At 37.8% G+C, this 16,919-nt stretch overlaps 3 protein-coding genes across 3 annotated transcripts in view; 2 read left to right on the forward strand and 1 right to left on the reverse strand.

Annotated features, from left to right (window-relative positions):
* LOC117306921 (synaptotagmin-6-like) lies at positions 1-9,001 on the reverse strand. The gene is made up of 9 exons (XM_033791498.1): positions 8,620-9,001; positions 7,363-7,560; positions 6,571-6,711; positions 5,723-5,836; positions 4,931-5,065; positions 4,398-4,513; positions 2,827-2,956; positions 1,980-2,108; positions 1-777 (listed from the first exon to the last, which is right to left on the reverse strand). The coding sequence occupies exons 1-9, from the start codon at positions 8,818-8,820 to the stop codon at positions 706-708; spliced, it is 1,236 nt and encodes a 411-aa protein (XP_033647389.1). The 5' UTR covers positions 8,821-9,001; the 3' UTR covers positions 1-705.
* Positions 8,747-16,919, forward strand: part of LOC117306922 (protein lin-37 homolog) — a 26,601-nt gene continuing 18,428 nt past the window's right edge. Inside the window, exon 1 of the mRNA XM_033791500.1 lies at positions 8,747-8,825. The gene's annotated coding sequence lies outside the window, so the exon portion shown is untranslated. The remainder of the gene's footprint in view (positions 8,826-16,919) is intronic.
* Positions 11,760-14,111, forward strand: LOC117306923 (proline-rich transmembrane protein 1-like). Its single transcript, XM_033791502.1, has 4 exons — positions 11,760-11,880; positions 12,655-12,818; positions 13,175-13,318; positions 13,489-14,111. Exons 1-4 carry the CDS (start codon positions 11,853-11,855, stop codon positions 13,690-13,692), a joined length of 540 nt encoding a protein of 179 aa, XP_033647393.1. The 5' UTR covers positions 11,760-11,852; the 3' UTR covers positions 13,693-14,111.

Raw genomic sequence — 16,919 nt, forward strand, 5'->3', positions numbered from 1 at the left:
CGTATCCAGTCCATGCAAAGCTTCAAACAATACTGTAACGTCTTGTTTGTACACAGCTCAGTGGAAGAAAACATACAATATTCCATTTTCATAGAGATTGCACTGTACAAGTTTTACCCAGTTTTGTTATAAACAAAGAAGGCACATCTCAAAACTTGTACAGTTTGTATTTTTGTAGCTATTATGAACTTACTATCAAACAAGCTGTAAAATTCCCCATGATCAGTGTAGTGTCTTGCCTGCCAGGAAAGGCCTTGGAATGTACAAGGTCACTCTTTCTATATTCAAGGTTAAATGTTCTATGGTCTTCTTGTTGTATAATCTACACTGTGAGTTGTCTTTTGTTTTACATTGTCTCCCAAGTTGCGTACCAGTCGGCTTTCTACATCTATCATTCTAGCATTTAAAACTTCCACATTCTTCAACTATTACGATTAGGATAGTACTTGGAATAAAATAGGAACATTTCATTTGAGTACAAGGCCTGACCTACAAATTCACATGGTGTTGACTTTAATATCCTAGGCCATAAAAGTTTGAAATCAGACTTAAGTAGGAAGGATATCAGGCCTGAACTAAAACGTCCTATAAATATAAGTTACTTATTTTAGATTTCTGATAAGGTTTTGGTTTAGTTCAGATGCTTTCTCCTGTTGTCTCCCATCTCATGTCATCTTCCTTTTCACCTTCGTCTCAAGACCTCCCCTACATCGGTATTCCATTCAGTATCCTGATCTTGGCTGATGAGCCTGCTTTACGACTGTGGACGGTCAAAACCTGAACGTATATAATAGATCAAAATAAGACGTGAATAATCAACTGTGATGTAAACTTGGGTGTGATCCCTGGCTGCAGGGCAGTTACAAACGGTTGTACAAGTACATGTATAGCTTGTCAGGCCTGGATTTTTATCTTTGAACATGTTGTAAGGGCAAGGCTATTTTCACTTTGCACCAAGGCCAAGAGTCCCAAGACCAGGGGCAACGAGGGCCATGTCCTCCGTGGCCTGCATGTAATTCTAGGCCTGGCCTCAGGTAGAACTGGTACCACTTTGAGTAAGATCCAGTGAGCTTGTTTAGTCAGTCAACCCGTGATTGACCACTGATTAGCAACGTACAGTGACTTACTCACTCGAACGACTCATAAGAAAGTCTTGTCAACCATCGGTACTGCCATCAGCATTTTAGTTTTTTTAACTGGTCCCCCTTGTGTGCTTCCCACAAAAGAAATCGAAAGAAATCATAGTAAAAAAGCTGGTTCCAAATGGTCGACCACTGTAGTCAACCAATGGTCGACTAGCCTTGGGTTCGAGTCAAAATTAGTGAACCATTGTGTGCACTCAAACTGGTCTCAAAGCCTCACATTGGCTGGCACAAATAGTACCCAACCCAACCCATCCCCTTGTTCCCATACGTAGTTGACCGGAATATTAAAAACATTTCAAGGGGCACCAAGAGACGAACTTTGAGAGATTTATTCACATGAACACCTGCCTGCAGTGCCAGTCATCTGGTTTAGAAAAGTACACGTAACATTAGAGAGGGTAATAACTCTGGAGGGCGCATGTATATATGTGTGTGAATGAAGATTGGTCCCCTGTCTTTATTCCCAAGGATATAGACAGGTACACTTGCTTTTCAAAACCAGTAATTTCATTGGATACAATGATGTCCTCGGATAAACTGGCAGTAAGCTTTAAATATCCAGGTTTTGATTGGTCCGAGGTGATGTGTGTGCAGCTGACAAATATCACCGAGGACCAATCAAACCACAGATAATTATGGAGAGCTCACTTACGGTCATTTGCATGCAGTGTCCATGAATGCACATGTAGGTGAAAGGTGAATGTGGATTGACCTAGACTAGAGGCCTTCTCTGGCGTTATTCACGAGCCTCAAAGTTTGATGTCAGATGTCTAATTTTACTCATGGATGTACAATCTAGTGTAAATGTAACAATAGGCCTAATGATAGACTTACCTTGTTTCCATGGTGGTTCTGGAAGATTAACTTAGGATACTTGTAGGCAGCATGGGCGTACATGGATTCCCTGAACTCCTGCACAGTGGCAGTCTGAGACCACTTGGTCCGCACCCTGTCTGAGTTTTTCTGGAGGGAAAACAAAAAAATCTAATCACATAACCGTGGCTTTCTTTCACTTTACAAATTCTCACGTATTTAGCCTAAAGTCTCACATACATTTGATGAGGGATAAAGTGTTTGTTTTCTTCTACGATGTTTTCTTCACACATTGAGCTTTGCACAACTTTCAGACAATGATAGGTCTTGGTTACCTCAGTGAGGGCGATGTTTGGGTCTTGTGGTGACGTCATACTCAATGGGTCTATTGCCATCATTAAGTTAAGCCTTGACTTCACTACACCGGGCCAATTTTGTAAGCAGTTTTTAATCATCTTTGTAAAACTTGTTTTTTAAGATTGGTGTCTCATCATTTGAGTTTTTGTTCTTGTATTTTTAACTCTTGGCAATTTGTATATTTTTTCTCTTTGTAATTTGACTGCAATAAGGCGTTTGGCTGCGATGTTTTTTGAATTATTATAAACCATATCAAATCAAATCAAAATTTCACGAAGCTACAGAATCACACACATACTGTAACACGTTTCAAACACTCCCCTCATGTCGTACAAAGTACAGTGCATTAAAAACCCAGTTCATACTTCCTGCGAATGCGATACAAATTCTGAAATCACAGGGCTGTTTTCACAGGGAAGGTTTTGCAGGAAATCAGCACTGATGCAAACTATCCGTTGCAAATTTGAGACATAAAAACTGGAAGTATATGAACCAGGCTTAAGATTCTTACCAGGTCGGCAAGGGGAAACTTTCCGGTGTAACCTTCTTCAATATCCAGGTTGGTCAGGTCAATAAACACCTGTCCCATAGCCTCTGTGTTGCCCAGGAATGCTTTGTCAAGCACATGCAAGACAATATACCTAGTGTAGATCAGAGCAATAAGAGAGTGTTTTGTTAATATTGAAGATTAGTAGCTGTTTCTTGTATTGAGAGAGAGGGAGAGAAGGGGCTTGCTACAGAACTGGGCCCAATTTCATAAAGCCTGTAAGCACAAAAACTCGCTAAACACAGAATAGAATTGTTTAACAGGGGGCTTTCTACAGAGTGGGTCCAATTACATTAATCCTTTAAGCACAAAAAACTTGCTACACACAGAATAGTCTTGCTTAGCAGAATCAGGTTACCAGCCCAAATTACATTTAAGTTTGCATTGTTAGGGATGGTGCCCAACTAAATTTTTGCTTAGCTTAGCAAAGAAATTTGTCGAACAGTATTTTCCATTTTGTGAAATAGGGCCCTGTTTTTTTACCTTTTGAAAAATGGTGCTTACTGTTATTAAGTTCTGTGAACGACAGTACTCAACCCTAGCTGGAACTCTTTATTTCTTCGCCCCACCTCTGAGAAAAGAATGTTTGGTGCAGGTCTGGTGTGTCATGGCCGAGTGGTCAAGCGCACCAGACTTAAAGGCAGTGGACACTATTGGTAATTGTTAAAGACTAGCCTTCACAGTCGGTGTATCTCAACATATGCATAAAATAACAAACTAATAATTATCATCATAAAACCTTTCTTGATTACGAGTTATGGGGAGAGGTTGATAGTATAAAACATTGTGAGAAACAGCTCCTACTGAAGTGACATAGCTTTCGAGAAAGAAATCATTTTCCACGAATTTGATTTCGAGACCTCAAGTTTTGAACTCGAGGTCTCGAAATCAAGCATCAGAAAGCACACAACTTCGTGTGACAAGGGTGTTTATTCTTTTATTTCTAAATCGCAACTTCGATGACCGATTGAGCTCAGATTTTCACAGGTTTTTTATTTTTTGCATTTGTTGAAATACACCAACTGTGAAGGCTAGCCTTTGACAATTACCAAAAGTGTCCACTGTCTTTAAGGGGTGTTCAGCACAGGGCTGTAAATTTACACTGGACCGCAGGCCTGAGGCCTGTGATTTAAGCATCAGGCCAGTAAACTATTGACCATACAAGTTTGTCTGTCTTGTGTTTGTGAACAACAATACCTCTCTTGGGTTTTTTCTAATTTAAACTGAGAATTACAAGTATCTCTAAATTCTTTTTGAGAAAAACAAACCTGAAAGACAAGAATTAGAGGAATCTTCTCTCGGAGCTTGCTCCAATGTAAAATAATGTGAAAAAGTGTAGACAGTTTTTTCCGCCTCATTTTGATTCCAATCTTGCAACAAATTTTCTAGTCCAGTCATAGTTTTGAGCTACAAGCCCTGCGGTCTTGTCATGGTCCCCCCCCCTACCCCCATAATTTGAGCCCGGGTGTTGTTGCAGTATCCATAAAAAAAACTAAAAAAAAAAACTATTGTCTGAGTTTAGCCCCTTGAATTACCTGTCTTGCAGCTCCTCCCGGGGGACGTTGTACTCAAATATTTCTTCCCATTCTGGGTTGAGTGTTTCTCGCTGAACCTTGGTCTCTTCTACTTTAGGAATTCCTGGAAGGATAACCTGCAAAAAGATGACACGTACATGTACTAAAGAAATTAAGTTCAAAAATATACCTCAGTTTCCCTTGTGGTTATTTTCTTGTATTTAAAATAAAAAGTCGCATCCAGATCATGTGGCTGTCGCTTCCCAGGTTGTATCCTAAATTTGTGAGAAATGATAGGGAAATGATAGGCTATTTAAAAAAAACTGAACTATGAGCACAAAGGGTGAAAGCTTGCGAGCGCAAAGCTTGAAAGCTTGCGTGCTAAAGCTTCCATATGCGCAGCGTGCAATACATCGATTTTTCTTAGGTTTTGAAAGCCCTAATCTGCAATCTGGGGTGTTCCATATGGTTTTATCTTCATTTTCTTATCACTTTAATCTTTGAAAAAAAAGTTGGGGTTGGGGGAAATCATAACCCTGATAACTGATGCTTACCTTCACATATGGATTGGGCTGTTTATTCTTGTCTCTACACACCAGGTCATAAGCTCTATGAATTGAGACTAGTAGGGTTTCCGGCAGCTTGTAAGAAAGACTAATCTCAAGGTCACCACTGATGTCAAGGTCAGTCTGGGGAAGGGACAAGAGCAATACATAGCGGTGTCATGGCCGAGTGGTTTAGACTTAGAGCATCGAATTCAAGGTTCTAGTAGTTAAGTCACAGGAGTGTGGGTTCGGGTCCCGGAGCGAGATACTTTACTACAATTGCTTCTCTTCTCCCAGGGGGTATGAATATGGGTACCTGCGAAGGTAGAGGCTGATATTGTCAGGATTGTGAAGTAAAAAGCCTTTGGAGCGCAAGGGTTGCCAAGGTTACTCCCAGGGAGCTACACATGTAAGAAAGATTAAAGGAATTTTATTGGCCCACTAATGTAAAGCGCATTGGGATGTTTATTATGAAATACGCTATAAGAACTAGTTAATATTACTGTACGTGCTTGATCAGGTTGGCTCTGTGGTTTCTTACCCTGCCTTTCACCTCTATGGACCTCGGTAAAATCAAACGTCACACACCAGCCTTGCAAGTTGAGTGCGTTTTTAGATCAGAAATGATGGCATGGATATGTCTCTACACCTCAGTTTTTGCCTAGCAGAGAAAATTTGCTAAGCAATATTTTCTGCTTACAGCTCTATGAAATTGGTCCCTGGGCTTGGGTCATGTGTGTATGGCCGCTCAGCCAGAAGACCCCAATAGATTTGTCTCACTTATTTATTTGTTTACATTACCTCTGCTTGGAGCTCAAACCAGCGGGTGGTAATATCATTCCAGTTGATCATACCCAGCTCAATAATGTTCTCGCCCATGAAGTCATCTTTGCCGAGGTGGTCATGACTCAAAACCTGTGGTAGGGCGAAATTAGGAAAGCATAAATGGGTCTGAGAGAGGGCATTTAAGTTTGTATTTATAATTGTTCCCATCAAGATGGAGTGACACAGTGTGTCTGTAAAAAATCCCTTTTGTTGCAGTGTCTGAAATGGCCTCTCAAGGGATTTGTGGGAGTGCCATTTTTGATCATGATCGTGATGACATGACTGAGTGAGAGATAGAGATTGTATGATCTACAGAGGCGCCAGTGTTTTATACAGGTTTTTGAGGCTGCCACTATTGCCTGTAAAGTAGAATGATAGACTGCTCGTAGCGGACTGAGAGCTTTTGGCATTTACATTATGTTGACTGGGATATGTTGTTGTTTTTGACTTGGATTTCCCTCAAACCCCTCTGACCACTGGAACTCTGTTGACTCGTTATTTTTTAACAGTCTTTGATTTCTGTGTTACACATGTAAGTATGCCAACTACTCCTGGGGCTGGAACACGGTTAATCCCCCTTCACAGTTCGTAAGGATGTAGAGCCTGTATGGGTATCATCCGATCAGTGCCTAGCTGGTAGACAGAATGCACTACCTTCCCAACTTGTGGTTGTGGCTTGTTATGCACAAGTGTCATAGACTGGAAATCGGACCACACTCTGCTGCTGACAACACCAGAGCTTGGGTACTGTAAACTACTGTAGACCGCTTGGCCACTAATTATTAGCTGGTCCATTCTGAAGTGCTCATTGATATACTTCAAACCTGAATGCGTAGTAAGCTGTTGACAATGTCTTTCTCTGCCACAGTGAAGGTGAAGATTTCATTAAAGCTGGGATTTAACGATCTCTGCACGTAGCTGGTCATCTTAGATCCATTACTACTGTCATCAGGGATTAGATCCAACTGCAAAAGAAACATGGTCGATTTAGTTCCATAAATCTACTTGACTAAGTTCTAAACTGAAACTTGTTATTGTTAATAGATTTGTTGCAAGATAGTTCTAATAAATATTAGTCAAAGAACCTCATATTGCAGTCATGTACATTTAACAGGGCTCCCCGGGAAACCGTATTTGCAAACTGTTACGCTGTAAAAATAACACCCTCCTTTGTCTGAAAATACAATTTACTGGAACAAAAATCAACATTTCAGTAAACAAAAACATGATTTAAGGTGTACATGGTACAAGAGCATTAATTCAGGTGGCCATGAAAATTTGGGTGGTTTGTAAGGATTATGTAATAACCCACAAAAGAAACTGACTGGGGAACTTTTTTTGTTTAAAGAGAAATTGACTAGAGCAGCACTTGAACCTGAGACCCACAGATTTCATGCCGACACTCTACCATCCATGAAATATTTAGCTCAAATGTTGGCAGTCTTCTTTTGGTTTTCAATATCTTTTTTTTTTTTGAGGTGTCAATCAGAAAACAAACAACCTGCAACTGCCGTATAGCCAAGAATCACAGCCCCAATGATACTAATTCAGAGCTGGATTTTCCCTCGTAATTTAGCAAGTAGAAAACCTTAGCCTTGAATTGTCCACCAACTCACCCTGACATAAGGATCTGACGCTTTGCCTCGTAGATCCTTAGCGCTGAGGTCCCTTGCACTGATCACCTTCACCATAAGAAGCTCTCTATGTTTGTCATACTTGAGGGAAAGTTTCACCTCTCCCTTGGCATCTCCGAGTGTCTTCATCACAGCTGGGTCCATTTTCTTGTAAAGTTGCTTCAGGATGTATACACTGTCCTGTTCAAATACATACAGATGATTGATAAATTGAGCAATTTTATTTTTATTTCATCTGATAGCCCCCCCCCCCCTAACTGTTGCTTATTTCAGGCCTAATATAGACGATGTGACCTATGTTTACATTCAAACCGCCCTCTGTTGACAAAACACTATATACGTCATGTTTTGCCGGGCACTGAGTTGCATAGTCATAGTAAGATTGCGTACACTTTCTAGCTGGCTGCCAAAACACAAAGGTTTTGCCTGGCGGTATGCGCGCGAATCATGTTATGGTTTTCGTGTGACGTCAGAGGTCACATCGTCTATACTTTTACAGGGTGATTGCCTCCATTGCCCCCTGGTCATTGAATTTAAAACATTTCAATGTATTTTAAATGTTCGTAATTGCAACATCGGGACTGGTTTTCCCTGGGGCGCTAGTAGTAGTAGTAAGTAGGCCTGTAGTAGTACTAGTAGTAAGTAATAATAATAATATTAATATCAATGTCTTATAGTGTACGTATCCACCAAACAAGGTACTCAAGGCGTTCGTTACGCCGAGTATTATTATGTACAAACTTTCAGAAAGATATGTTATTTCTACCTCCATGGTTATTGCAGTGATGAATTCTGAAACTCAATTATTTAGCACCTGGGCGAACCCCTTCTCTTTTCATTAAGTGCACTGGGTTCTTTTACATGCGTTACACACCAACGGCTTTACATCCCATCCGAAGTGCACTGGGTTCTTTTACATGCGTTAGTTAACACATGGGACCAACGGCTTTCAGTCCCATCCGAAGGACGAAGATAATGACAACATTTTTAACTGGGTTTAGATAATATAAAATTGTATAATTAAATAATGTCAACTGAAATAAGAAATGATATTAATTATTATTCCATATTATTGACATTGATGATGATTGTGTTGACTGTTGTGATGATGATGATGATGATGATAAATTACTCAATTCAAATTGAATTTTGTTTTTAATTTAAATTTAGGTCATAATTAATTATGTCGTCGTCGAAGAGAAAGGACTTATATAATAAGAATAAGGAGCTCCGTCAAACCTTATATCCATCAAACTCTTCACCAGTGCCCTGACTCATTAACGGTCCATATTGTCTTTTCTTAGGGTGTGCAGTCATCGTTTGTACCAATCTAGACACACGTTCGTTGTCGGCCTCAATTCTGTCGTCCATTTTGGATCGTGTTGACACCTTCCGATCCTGCGGTGCTGGTCGCTCTGTTGTTGACGCCGAACCACCCATTTTCGGTAAGTGTTTTTACCTCCTTCGTAGTGAAATGTAGCTTAGAAAACGGCTAGTGGATACAAAAATGCCTCATATCATCTACGAAACTTGTCGATTGCAGATTTTTTGCGATTTTAGACATGTAGACGGCATTTTGTCTGAACATTTGCTTCGGGCCAGAAGTTAAGTGCGAGATTCAGACGCCGTGTTGTTTAATGTGTGACGTCAATCGTGTTCATGGTGAGGAATTTCTCTACGACTGTTTTATGTCTGATAGAAGTGCTTATGTCTGACGACTGTTTCATATTTGTCTGTTCCTGGACATTGAATCTACCCCATGCAGAGTTTTTTACTCATTTTTTTTAACTGTTTATTTATTGTTCATTTACTGTGAGTATCTCGAGAAAAAAAAAACTGAATATCTTCAGCGCCAATAAAAGACAATTTATGCAAACATGCAGGCCTTCATATTTTATACAAATAAATAATAATATTAAATAAATAAATACATGAATACAACCAATCATATTAAATAAGGAAACAAATTTTTCCAGTAGTTTAAAGACTTGAATGGAACCTTTGAGCTTGAACTAATTGATATTTGTTTGGATAACCGTTTTCTTTCACGAAATAGTAAGTTTTGTGATGGGCGGAAACCGTACTTGAGTTTGAGACAGAACATTGTTTGTTTGAAAACGCCTATCCATAACCAAATAGTGAATACGGTGATTTTTTGAGTTAGGTTTGCTTTTTGGCAATCCCCACTAAGGCTGTTTGTTTTTGTACATATTCCTCCTTGGGGTAATTCTTGAAATTCTTTTTTTTTTCGCAATGTATGTTTATTGCATATCGTATCGAGGGTTTACACCTTTGGTCATTGGTGTGGACATCAGTGTCCCAATATGTATGAAATTACAAATCTGTGATCATTATTAGACTCAATTGGTCATCGTCAGTTGCAAGAGAATAATAAAAGAAGAAATACACCATTGTTATACAAAAGGGGTGCTTTCAGATCAGACGCCTATAGTCTTTTAATACTCGAGTGAGAAATAACCTCTTGCTCAAAAAGTATGTTACTTCAGTTCAGAGGGAGCCGTGTCTCACAGTGATCAACAGCTCCCCATTGCTTGTTTTAGTAAGTTTTTTTCTGCTACGAACTATTTTGAGTAATTACCAATATAGTGTCAAGTGCCTTTAAGCCTGAACATAATGCAGCATTCATGCAGTTTATATTATCCGCATTCTCTGCCCCGTCAACCCGCCCCATTTCCCCCGATGCAAAACAATGGATTCCCGCCCCTTGTAACCGTTCTGTGCCACTCATACAGTAGAAATCCTGATTATCCAGAAACACCTTTTATGTTGTGTGTGCTCGTACGTGCGAAGGCTAGGTATTTTAAGCATAGCAGGTGATCAATACAATGGCATCGATAGCATAATTTGTTATTGCCGTAATTTTTAGAGAAATTCCCTTTTACATCATAAATGGTTTGCGCTATGCGCGTAGGCCTACTTATAAATATTACCAAGGCAATAGCAACCGTTTCTTATTGCCAGCACAATACATGAAGCGGGTGCTGTCTCTGGCATGTTTCAATACTACCAGGAGATTGTTGGAAATGTTAGGTTAAAATAATAAACAATTTGTTTTGATGGTTTTATTTTCTTTTTAATAAGTATTTTTAATTTTAATAGACGGATAATTTGCATCGGGGATAGAGAATATTATTAGAACTGTTTTACCCATACACGCACCGATGTGTGCCTGTACTCAGTACTTTCCCTGTAGGGAAAGTAGATAATGTGAAATTAACTCACAGAGAAGCATTGCTATTTTAATTGTATTTCCAAAACAGCAGAAATAGGCATAATAGCTGACAGATCTATATTTTGACAATGAAGAACACTGCACAAGTGAATTTAATTACAGTTGATGGTGAGCTTTCGATTTCGCATGAGTCAGAATCACGGTTAGTTTTGATTTATATAATAGTTAACATTCATAATAGCGCAAAATCTGTTGAACGGGAGAAACTGTTTTTTTTTTTTTTTACCAATTACTTATGTTTGAAAACATAAATATTGCGGCTCATTTTGTGACGTCTCCCGATTGATTTTATGCACTGCCAAATGTGGTGTAAATAATAATCCCATAAAAATAGATGAATTCGCAGCAAGAGATGTTTGTTGGTTTTGTTAGAACGTACAGTGAATTCCATGAAAATAGTATCAAAACAGTTCATGCGGCACAAAATAAAAGTACCGTTTTATAATTTTTTAGCTTTGGTCTAGGCCTATCATTACCCCTATATGGTTATACAAATAACCATGTTGTGTAGGAATTCTCTGTTAAGTAACCAGAATCCGGTAAACAATAATAATAGTATATTTAACCATGGAGGAATAATTATTCCTCCATGATTTAACCGTGGCATTGATACAAGTGACCCCATTGTCCAATGTGGTTTATTTGTTAGGGTCCCCATTGTGTCAGTATTGCTATTGATCTCTCTGTAGATCCGGGTTGTACGGCGGACTTTTCGGACCCGCATGACGTCATGCTCGTATAAATGCAGCACTACATGTGATCATTGGTTTATGTGTCAATGTGCGCAGTGAGCAAGACTTGCACCTTGCTCATTATATATTAATATGCAAATTTTATATATTAGTATGCAAATTTTATGGTAAACCATGTGATGCTTTATAGTCGGTTGTGCTATGACGCCATGCTCGTATAAAAATATGCACTTACATGTGACCGTTGGTCTATGTCAAGTGACAGTGAGCAAGACTGTACCTAGCTCATTATGTATTAATATGCAAATTGTATTCTAGACCACGTGATGCATAAATTATTGTCGGCGGTACTATTTATTATTGAACTGATTGGACAGTTCTCAGAAACGGCAAGTGGACAGGTTTTTTTTTTTACCATCGCGCAGCCTATAAAAGGTTTTAGCACTGCGTCAAATTATTATTTGTAGATTCTGCTGCTCTGAAGAAGAACTGGACTATAATCTGTGGCTCTTGTATTTACTTCCAAGATGACTGGCGCTAATGCAATCCACGTTGGTAAGAACCTTTTTATATCATTATTACTAACTATATAATTGTTAAATTATCACAGAACATTATTTAGTTAGCAAATGCATCATGATTAGGCCTATGCCTGCAGCACGCACATTGGCTTGTTTTGTTTTTAAAAAAAGCTACTTTTTATACAAATTATTTTTTTGCGCGGAGGCGGGCATCTAAAAACGATTAAAATTGCTAATCAATATAATAGTTATATAATATAAAATAAAAAAACTGGTTTCACTTGGTCCACCGAGAAAAGTGTCCCTAAAGTAGTATGCTTTCAATCTGTAATCTACAGTCTCAGCTCTCGGTGTTTTATTTTTATTTTTTATAATTTACTTAATATTAACTTTTCTATAAAATAATTACACAAATTGAAACTCAAATTTATGTACACTGACTGTTATAATTATTATTATTAATAAATTATGTAATAATGTTTTTATCAATATTGTGTAATTTTTAGTGTTATTTGTTAATTTATATTTATATTTATATTAATACATAGTTTTCAATGATTCCTGTAAGTGGCGGCTATCCGCTGTTGGATGTCAATAATAAATAAATAAATAAATAAATAAATAAATTACTTATAAGCATAAACAAAAATACACAGAAAATATGAACAAAACAAAATAACAAGGACACTAATAAGCAAACGGAGAATAGCACATGCCTGGAGTTAAAACGGTTAACTAAATAGACTGGCTAAATACTGTTCATTGAAACATGAAATAATTAGTGTTTATTTGCCTTTGCACTTAATAGCTGAGAAACCAATGAGCAAGGAAGAGGAGGCACAACAACAACCTGCAGTTGAGAATGGTGCGGCAGCCGTAGTTCTGCCACCGGCGGCAGCAGCCGGCCTGCCACCGTACTCATCAGTCCTACTTCAACCGGTTGAACAAGGTCAAGGTTTCACTTCAGTTGCGGTAAGTTCAAGTTGACTACGTGAGTTTATTCATCTTGGTTGTTCTCGAGCAAGTTGAAGGACATCAAACTATTTTTCTGAACTGGACGGTGATGCCTGATATAATAACAGTTAACGGAGGCAACGAAGGCAATTGCCTCCATATCCATCGCCTTGGTGCCCTTGAATGCTCCAGTTTAGAAATTTACAATTTTCTCATAATAGGCCTATACGGGGTGCCCCTGCATCAAGAAAAAAAAATGCCAATGCCTTTTCAAAAACGAAGCACATGCCTTTGATGTGTTGATGATGTCTTTACAGTTACACCACTTCATACAATAAACTTTATAAGCAAGTTTTGTTTATTCTTTTCTATAGTTCAACACACCGACGGCTGTTCCAGTTAATACAGCTCCAGCGCCAGTAGAGAAAGCTCCCAGGGATTATTTGTACTTGGCTATATTCAGCACCATTTGCTGCTTCTTTCCGGTTGGAATATTTGCCATCGTCAAATCAAGAGATGTAAGTGTTTGGAAAAAAAACTGTCTATTTATTCAATTTTTTTTTTTTTTTTATATCAACAGCTCTCCATTGCTCGTTACCAAGTAAGTTTTATGCTGACAATAATATTTAAGCAATAACAAAAAATGTCCAATGCCTTTAAATTCGTGAGTGTTTACTGTTTTATTTAGGTACATAAGAAGTTCGGCCAGGGGCAAAGCAAGTCTGCCAACAAGGCGTCCCGCAAAGCTAAGTACCTGTCCATTGCCGCTATGATCATCGGCATTCTCATGTTCATCGTTATCGGGGCTGCTGTATGGAACTACGAAGCACATATAAATGATGGTGTGGTAGATAGTGACCATCCATTCAACGGTATCATTGATGACGACTAGAAAAAAACACCTCGAGTGTTAATAAATATCATCAGGAAAAGAACAAATATTGTTGTTGGTATTATTAATTAGAAGACAACGAAACGATTGTTTTATAAGCCTGAGTTTACTCTCTTTGAAGCTCATAAAGATGATGGTGTGGCAGACAGTGACCATCCTTTCAGTGGTATCATCGATGATGACTATAGAAAAAAAAATTTGTTCAGCTGCTTTATTTACAACTCTTGAATTCATGGGGAAACTGTAAAACAACTTGTACAAAAATGTACTGTTTTTAAACAGTTATTAATGCACGATAGTTATGAACGCACAACACTAATTATACCAACTATTCTCTGTTGTCACTGAAGTTTGAGCACATAATGTCATGAAATTGTAAGAGGCTTCTTAAATCTTAAACAAGATTTTGCTTATTAACTTTACTAATAACAATTTTTATCCCTTTTTAGGTTTTATTACGTGTACTGTTCTATGTCAATATGAAAATCTACAGTTTTAAATATTCTATAAAATGAGCAGGGTCCAATTTCATAGAGCTGCTTAAAGGCAGTGGACACTATTGGTAATTATTCAAAATAAATATTATCATAAAACCTTTCTTGATTACGAGTAATGGGGAGAAGTTGATAATATAAAACATTGTGAGAAACAGCTCCCTCTGAATATGATGTTTTTTTTTAGAAAGAATTAACTTTCCGCGAATTTGATTTCGGGACCTCAGATTAAGAATTTGAGGTCTCGAAATCAAGCATCTGAAAGCACACAACTTCGTGTGACAAGGGTGTTTTATTCTTTCATTAATATCTCGCAACTTTGACGACCGATTGAGCTTCAATTTTCACAGGTTTGTTATTTTATGCATATATATGTTGAGAAACACCAACTGTGCGAAGACTAGTCTTTGACAATTACCAATAGTGTCCAGTGTCTTTAAGCACAAAAAAACGAGCTAAGCGCAAACAAAATGATGCTTACCAGAAAAAAAGGTTACCAGCTAAAATAATATAGCATCCGGGACTTAGTATCCTGCTTGTGTCACTAAGCAGAATTAATGTACAAGCAGCTCTATGAAATTGGGCCCGGGTGTGGGTTTCTGTATATAGTACCTTTTTCTGTTTATACGTCGTCAATAATTGTTTACCCAGCTGACCAATGCAGGAACCTTCGATATTTGCAATAATTATCTGACCCTCTGTAGCATAGAGTAAAACGAACCTTTTGGGTTGAGTATGGTGTGTATGTTGTTGCCAAAAACTTATTTTCTTGTTTGGTAAATATATATTTATTTATATATTATTATTATAACTGGTTTAATTTCTATGTTTTTTGCAATTGTTATTTCCATTTTCTTTTTTTCATTTAGTGAATTTTTATTTTTATTTCTCTTTCAAGTGTATATATTTTGTATTAAGTGTTGTATATTTCACTGGTGATGTATGAGTATGTATCTTGAATAAATGAAGCTGTATAGCTAGAACGCAAATGAAAACTGTGCATTACATACAGTCATTATAATACATAAAGAAATTAATTAATTGAATAAATAAATAAATAAATAAATAAATACAATTATCATAAATTGAGGTATCTTTCCACCGAGATTAAAAAATAGATTGGTTATAATTGGATTGACTGTTTGAGATTGATACTTTTGCAAATGTGTTCTCTCTACACCAACCGTTTATTTTCTTCTTCCTTTTTCCCCCTCCCCCCCCCCCCCCCCTGTTTTGTCACGGGGTGGATCTGATGAACTGAATCAGCCCATTCGAATCAAATGCAAAGCCACAAAGTGATAACCATAAAAATTGATTTTACAAAAAATAAAAAATAAAATAAGCATTGTCACCTATTAAAGGCAGTGGACACTTTTGGTAATTACTCAAAATAATTATTAGTATAAAACCTTTCTTGGTGGCGAGTAATGGGGAGAGGTTGATGGTATAAAATATTGTGAGAAATGGCTCCCTCTGAAGTGCCATAGTTTTCGAGAAAGAAGTAATTTTCCACAAATTTGATTTCGGGACCTCAGATTTAGAACTTGAGGTCTCGAAATCAACCATCTAAACGCACACAACTTCGTGTGACTAGGGTGTTTTCTTCTTTCATTATTATCTCGCAACTTCGATGACCGATTGAGCTCAAATTTTCACAGGTTCGTTATTTTATGCATATGTTGAGAAACACCAACTGTGAAGGCTAGTCTTTGACAATGTTATTACCAATAGTGTCCACTGCCTTTAAATGTGTTAATGTAAACTCCTGGTTACCGCATCCTCCTTGTGAAAAGAACCCGCTCCTCCCCTGTGATGCTAAACAACAATAAACCCGGATTTCTATTGTTGATTATTCGTAAACAACCTCACTGGTTGGCACGGACGGACTGCCGATTATTGTTAACAAAAATGCAATCGTTGTGACAACCATCAGCTTTTTCTGCGAACTATAAAAGTGAATAGGGCCAATACGTTCCATGATTGGTTGCTTTCGTTTCCAACAAACTCAACACTTTTTGGGAAACTTACCAACATTTATTATAAAATAAATTTGGATACTACTTAAACGCAGAGGACACTATTGGTAATTACTCAAAATAATTATTAGCATAAACCTTTCTTGGTGACGAGTAATAGGGAGAGGTTAATAGTATAAAACATTGTGAGAAACGGCTCCCTCTGAAGTAGTGTAGTTTTTGAGAAAGAAGTAATTTTCCACGAATTTGATTTCGAGACCTCAAGTTTAGATATCGAAATCAAGCATCAGAAAGCACCCAACTTCGTAAGAACAAGGGTGTTTTTTCTTTCATTATTATCTCGCAACTTCGACGACCGATTTAGCTCAAATTTTCACAGGTTTGTTACTTTATGCATATGTTGAGATACACCAACTGTGAAGACTAGTCTTCGACAGTTGCCAATAGTGTCCGTCGTCTTTAACTTTGAATTATGACTTCTCATTTTTTATTTTTTATTTTTTTTGCAACCTTGGTTGGCAAAAGCTTTGGCTGTCGTTGCATTATATAGGTTTATCACTAAGAACGGCATTGTTGATGTGCGCGTTTTATGTAGGGCTACAGACGATCAAAACATCTATTATTATCGATGCGTGACGTACCGTAATTGTTAGGGAAATTCCCTTTGTTAATGGCCGGTTGTGCTGGTATTCCATAACAATAATTCCAGGAACGGATGATAGGCTATAGCATAATATGGCGGATGCTCATAATGCGC

Source organism: Asterias rubens, chromosome 2 (assembly GCF_902459465.1).
Source record: "Asterias rubens chromosome 2, eAstRub1.3, whole genome shotgun sequence".
Classification (NCBI taxonomy): domain Eukaryota; kingdom Metazoa; phylum Echinodermata; class Asteroidea; order Forcipulatida; family Asteriidae; genus Asterias; species Asterias rubens.

Coding starts and splice junctions, on each gene's coding strand:
- LOC117306921 (XM_033791498.1), bottom strand. CDS start 8,820: ATGGGTGGTTCGGCGTCAACAACAGAGCGACCAGCACCGCAGGATCGG. Junction 5,837..6,570: donor ACAGCTTACTACGCATTCAG/GTTTGAAGTATA, acceptor GCCCTACCACAG/GTTTTGAGTCATGACCACCT. Junction 778..1,979: donor AGAACCACCATGGAAACAAG/GTAAGTCTATCA, acceptor ATATACGTTCAG/GTTTTGACCGTCCACAGTCG.
- LOC117306923 (XM_033791502.1), top strand. CDS start 11,853: ATGACTGGCGCTAATGCAATCCACGTTG. Junction 11,881..12,654: donor CGCTAATGCAATCCACGTTG/GTAAGAACCTTT, acceptor TGCACTTAATAG/CTGAGAAACCAATGAGCAAG. Junction 12,819..13,174: donor AAGGTTTCACTTCAGTTGCG/GTAAGTTCAAGT, acceptor TCTTTTCTATAG/TTCAACACACCGACGGCTGT.